The 6,605-nt window shown below is 36.6% G+C and overlaps 1 protein-coding gene across 1 annotated transcript in view; it reads left to right on the forward strand.

Moving 5' to 3' along the window:
- The window catches only part of LOC101857328, a gene marked incomplete in the record, with an annotated part of 13,767 nt that extends 7,162 nt beyond the window's left edge, over window positions 1–6,605 (forward strand). Inside the window, 4 exon segments of the mRNA XM_005097142.3 lie at window positions 850–913; window positions 2,682–2,848; window positions 4,831–4,915; window positions 5,596–6,605. Of these exon segments, the coding sequence (XP_005097199.2) occupies window positions 850–913; window positions 2,682–2,848; window positions 4,831–4,915; window positions 5,596–5,660 (381 nt within the window).

A 6,605-nucleotide genomic window follows, 5' to 3' on the forward strand; every position in this document is an offset into this window, starting at 1 on the left:
CCCCGCCCCCCACTCACACACATAAACACTTTCTCTGGTGACGAATAACTGTCTCCACAATGAGGACGAAACGATTTACTGTTACGCTACAGTGTTCTGTTTGTTTGTTGTTTATATGACAATCTTGTGGTAGAACACAGTTTGCATTTTACAGCTGAACTCATTTTTACACCACCCCATGTATATCTTGTAATTCCCTTGGGATTTGCTCTTAACCTCTTTACTTTGAAGACAAATTTTCTCTCTCTCTCTCTCTCTCTCTCTCTCTCTCTCTCTCTCTCTCTCTCTCTCTCCCATTATTAAGGCCTCCCACCCACGTTGTGATAGCTGGGTGCTCTGGTCTGGTTTGCTCCTACTCACCCTATCTCTTTTCCTTCTTTTCAGTCTTTGTTACTCTGTGATAACAACTTTTATAAGTGGAGATATTTTCAAATGTTGTGACAAATATTGTGAATTAGGTGGTTCAAACCAGTTAGGTTTTCACATCTTCTTTTCCCCGCGCTTGAATATGTCATTGTCCTCCACAGTCTTATTCTTATGTGATACATGAACTTCAATTTCATTATCGAAGGTTTATCCGTTTAATAATATTATTTTAGTGAGAAAATTTACTTCAAAGAAAAAATATTTTTTCGGGTTCACGTTTCAAGTGTTATATATTCTTTCTTAATCGAAACTTTATGTCGCCCCCCAGTAGAATCATGCCATCTCTCTCATTTCTCAATGTTTTCCCCTATCTTAGCATTACAAGTAAAAGCAAACCTACTGAGCACGAGAGATCGCCATCTCAATCTTTTCTCTTCCCTAACAATGGGAGAGACTTTACAGACGTTCTTCCTTGGTTTTCAGTCAAACACATTCAGAGCTACACAATCTGCAGGGATGTTCAAAGTCATTCCAGAGCATGAATTTGGTAAGCAGTTTTCATCAATACATTTAAAACGTGAACAGCCTGTTTTTACATATTATTACTTCACTCTTAATTTAATAAAGGAATTATGCTACAAGAGGTGTTCAAGAAGTCTTTACTCTGACTTAACTCAAACTGACTATTAGAAAATTGTTGTACAATAATGAAACGTAAAGACGGGGTTTTCTTTTTTCTTCTGGGTCCCTCAGTGGGAAGATCTTGGAAAATCTGAGGTGCGTTGTTAACTTGGAGTACTTTTAGTGCACATACTTCCTGAATGTCAAAATATAATGCAATTTTAATGGAGCAGTGTCAAAAATGGAATCTGTCGAATATCGCTCTGTAATCGATCGTCTAGTTGAACTGGCAAAGAAAACCACAAGTGACAGTTTTTGAGGAGTTGTCAAGTGTTTACCTGCTAAATCCTTTCCTTTGAAACTGATACATTTGGACCAGGAAGTTCGAATCAGGCTGTCTATATCATCCATCCCGATCGCCAAAGACGGCAAAGGTGCAACCTTTAAGTGGAACAGATATGCTGTCAAGGAAAAGGAATCCTCAGGCAGCACAACATTTCTTCACCGCACATAGCTAGTGAGGCAGCTAAGACAGCAAAGCACAGTGTCTTCGAAATTATCCCGCACCCACCCTATTCACCAGATATTGGCCCTCCGACATTTTCGTTTTCACAAATCTGAAAAAATTATGCTCTCAAATATCAGCGTTATCATTGTGATGAAAATGTTATTTCTGCGTGCGAAATAATTTGGTTTCCATTCAAGGTCATATTCCACTCAAGGACTTTTGATGGTCAAACAAAGATGGAAAAAGTATATAAATTTGTTGGGTGACTATGTAGAAAAGTAGTACTGTGACTGCCAAATTTCAACTTCCTCTAGCTTGCTTCTTCTATAGTAAGGGTAAAGACATATTGAACGCTCACGTACACGTGCATCTGTATTATAAAGAACACACACACACACAAAAGACAATCACTGTAGTAACTGATCACACTTGTTGTTGAAAGAAGAATCTCACTAGTTAGTCAAATATGAGGATGATGATGATGATGATGATGATGATGATGATGATGATGATGATGATGATGATGATGATGATGATGATGATGATGGTGATGAAGAATATGATGATGATCATCATCATCATGATCATGATGATGATCATGATGATGTTGATGATGATGATGATCATGATGATGATGATGATGATGATGATGATGATGATGATGATGATGATGATGATGATGATGATGATGATGATTTTTGCTGTCACGATGTTCTTTTTTTTTCCTTCTTCTTCTTCTTTTTCTTCTTCTTCTTCTTCTTCTTCTTCTTCTTCTTCTTCTTCTTCTTCTTCTTCTATTGTTGTTGTTTTCATTATTACTATGGTTGTTGTTTTGTGCAAGTAAATTAATTAGGAACTGAGTTTAAGGGAAGTTTGTGATGCTGAAAAATTAGAGGACAAAAATTACAACGTACAAAACAGGAATAGACTTTCATACTTCTTCTTCAGGACGTGTCAGATCTGGAGCAGACATTGACGATATTATTATTGGTACCCCATTCCTTTCTTTTGTCTGTCTTCTTGATCAGCTTGGTTTCTGTCTCTGTGTTAATTGTTGCAAAGTTGTTCAGGCTATCTGTGTGTTCGTTCTTTGTCTTCCTCGATATCTATTTTTGTATACAATGTACTAGGAGTTAAAAAAATGTTTAAGTCAGATTATCAACACATGAATGCCCTCCTCCTCTAGACCAGACGACGTCCTTGAACAACCCATCAGAACGCTTCCAGGTTACCGACGGGACGTCAGTCAGCCAGTTACCGTCTGGTACGTTTAACGATAATGTCCTCCACCATTTGGGCGGGAAACCTCCAGGTGACCACGATGTACTCACACGCCCCACGTCCAACCTACAGGTAAACTGGCAACTCTTTTGCTTTTTTATTAAGTGTTTAAATATAGATTTTGTTATACCGACATCGATACAATTTCGATCATTTAGGAGTCGGGTTTCGACCCTGCCTGTCAAGACCAATCTGGACTGACAGGAACAGTCTTTTCAGTTTAGTAGGGCGTGAGGCATAATAGTTGATATTATATAAATATAAGATACCATTTTGGGTGTAGTTTGGCAAAAAGCAATATTATGGTCAATCAATTTACTTGCACTTTGTTCTACATCAAAGTAAAACGTGAAATTAGGTACCAAATGCACGGTCTACAGATTAACCAAGGAATGTGTTTGGAGACCGCCAATGGAAAACGAATGTAATTATTTATTGAATAATTAAGGTTTTGTCGATCTATCTTTGTGTTTGGAATCAAGCCCTGGGTGAAAACTTTTGGGTCACTCACTCATCGAGGTAAAATTACTCTTCCTCCTTCTCCTTACATTTCAAATATTTTCAACTGTAAAATCTCTAACTCTCGAGGATGGGAAAATGTATAAGAGTTTTGGTTTTTATCACTCTAGAGCCTTGTGTCCCTCAGTCTTCATATATTATGTCGGCTGTATCATGTATTTCTAATTATTTGAAACAACAGACTATAACCAGCGTGGCTCAAGGTATCTACAGACTCTGTCTGTATAAACTTATAATTGAACAAGTTACTTCGGCCTCTGCAACACGCACCTTCGATTATTTGTTTGGAATCCACCCATTTAACAGAGCATGCACCCCAACCGTCTAGTGGTAAGGGCACTGGACTCGGACTTGTGGGTTCATGGGGTCCGTGACTCAGCTAGATCCGACGGTATGTCTTAGAGAAAAACACTTTACACGTAGTATCCCATTTGGTTATGTCCTATGGGGGATGAAAGATAAATTTAGAGGTCACAACTCTTAAACAACCTAACAGTGTTTCACAGGGCTTTAAACGTATACAACTTTGTTCTGCAATCGAAATATGCGTCATTCTTTGGCGCTCAGGGCGCTCGTCAGTATTCTTGGGCATATGGAGTTATTGGTATAATCTTAAATCATTTTTATTTGTCTTGCTTGCCACGAAAGACATATTCACCTGTCTTGAACAGAAATTGATATTGTTGATATTAAAGAAGGTGGTGGTCACTTTGTGTCAGAGGTACAATTAGCGAGAAAAAGGCAGGCAACGTTTGTTGACTTCCAAAGTTTGAGTATCCTTGATAACTGTGAATTTACGTTTTTGTCACTTTGATGAACGCTTTTGGGTAAAATCCACAGTAAACAGGGCTTTTTAAATGGATAGAAAAAGTGTTCGAGCAAAAAGGGGAAAAAAATTGTCCACCAAACAGAAACGTGTCAGTTTCTTCGATTTATTATTTAACCGAGCTCCTGGTTTTAACACGATAACACGCTCATTGGAATTTAAGAAGAATGTAAATTTTACTCCTATAATATTATAATAGATCTACCTGGTTGTCCTTAGTCTACACGCCAATAAAGTATTAACGCCTCGGACATCTCAGGGTAAGTCAAAAGATAGGAGACACCAGGAAAAACAGTGTGACATACACGACCATGACTACAACTTTAGATCAAAACTGTTTAGCTAATGAGCTTACCCATGGACACAAGCTGGATTATTTAGAAAACTGGCTGTTTCAAATCTATTTGTCAAGACCTTGTCTTTGCAACAACGAAAAAAATACATGCGTTCTTACATCAAACACATGCTCTTCATAAAGAGATCCAAACTCCCGTGTCTTTTTTTGTTTTGTTTTGTTTTCTTTTGTTTATTGTTGTTGTTTTTGCTTGTAATGAGAAAATCATGTGCATTAAACCCAAAGCTCAGCATAGTCAAATTGTAGTGTCATGTTAAATATTGTTATGTTCTTGAAGTGTCCCTATAAATATAGGATTTCTCTGTTTGTTCTCATTACTTTTCCAATAAATGTGACAATAACTGTTATCCTCAGCGCCGGTGGATGCACAACATTTACCAGAAGCGGGCGAAAGATGGCTTCCGATACTGGCTCATCAACAGACCCCATCCAACAAACTGTACGGCCAGTATAGCAGCATAATAGAACTTTTTTATGTTTAAAGAATTTTATACAATAGTTTCGTCGTCATTGTCATCGTCGTCATCATCATCATCATCATCATCATCATCATCATCATCATCATCATCATCATCATCATCATCATCATTTTGTCTTTTATACGACTGTACTATGATAATTTCGTATCTGGAAATTTATTATTTAAGGAAAATCAACGGATCTTAGACATAGAGGTACTTATTTATGACGCCAATGCGCTTCAATTCGTTTCTATTTTTAAAGGCTTTTGTTATTTTATTTTTTAAAATTTTTTGTTGCTATTACGCATTCTGTTATTGTTATAAATTAAATATCTAGGCGTAACTAGTAAACACGAAAAATATTTTTTTCTATAAAATCGAGACGTAAAATATTATTTTTAATTTTCTTCACCTTACAATACAGATCCTTTGTGTTTTTGATACACCAGTATAACATACACACACACACACACACACGCACACACACACACACACACACACACACACACACACACACACACACACACACATACACATACATACACACATACACACATTATTAAAGCTAATAACAAAAGTAATATTAAAGCTTTGTTCATATTATTATATTATGTTGCAAAGTACAGTGCAATCTATGTCCAATCTACATCTTTTCCAGTTGGCAAGTATGGCATGGGCTCTTACAAGATGGTGATGGGTATTGGAATGGCACCCCGAACTTGAAAGACACATCTATTCATGGCGTCATTGCTTTAGCGGAATGTTACGTTTTCAATAGACCGAAAAAACCAAGACGTTGGAACATCACTGAACATTGCCAAATGGCATTTTGATAATTCTTATTCATGATTGAATTGGACACTGTTAACAACCATGCTACCATGCGTTTGTGGAAGACAAACCTACCCCGACTGTGTATGCTATGTATATTTGTGTTTTATTCACTTACTTAAATCAAAATATGTTATATTTGTTTTACCTAATTATTAGTAGAGTGGGGATCATCGTTATTGCTTAGCATCTTTTTGGGTTAGACAAATAAGTAGAATGCAACTAAGCTGAATTGATTAAACATGACATTATTTTTCTTTCGTTTGTTTTTGTTTGAGTTTGTTATTATCTTTTACATTTGTGTTTTGGTTGAGCATCTTTTGTATTGACTTCCCGAAAGATAGGTGGGGAAAAAGAGGGGGGGAGGGGGGATCAAAGTAGTTTTGTTGTGTGTGGTTTTTCTGAGGGGGGTGAGGGGAGATTGTTTTGCTTTCTCTTTGATGAAACATTTCTTTCACTGCTTACATTGTGAAATGTAAACAAATGATTATGTTTCATGTAGTGTAATCAAAATGAGTTTCTGTGCGTGACGACATATTATCACGACACAATGCACCCAAGAAGCTAAACGGTGATCAATTGAAATGCATTCCTATACCCATTTAAGATTGAGCAATGTAAGTAAATTACTAAGGTAGTATTACCAATAGCTATGTACAGTGCTTGATTTTGAATATTTCCTGCATGTTCTAAATCTGTCTTTAAATTCTTTTTATATTTACAGTAAACTCTTGAAATAGCTGTCAGCTCTGAAAGCTTTCTTATAGCGTATAATTAAATTTTTTAGCTTTTGTCCGCAATATCACCATAAGTATTAAAAGGTATATATAAACAAGA

Source organism: Aplysia californica, unplaced genomic scaffold, assembly GCF_000002075.1.
Source record: "Aplysia californica isolate F4 #8 unplaced genomic scaffold, AplCal3.0 scaffold00147, whole genome shotgun sequence".
NCBI classification, from domain to species: domain Eukaryota; kingdom Metazoa; phylum Mollusca; class Gastropoda; order Aplysiida; family Aplysiidae; genus Aplysia; species Aplysia californica.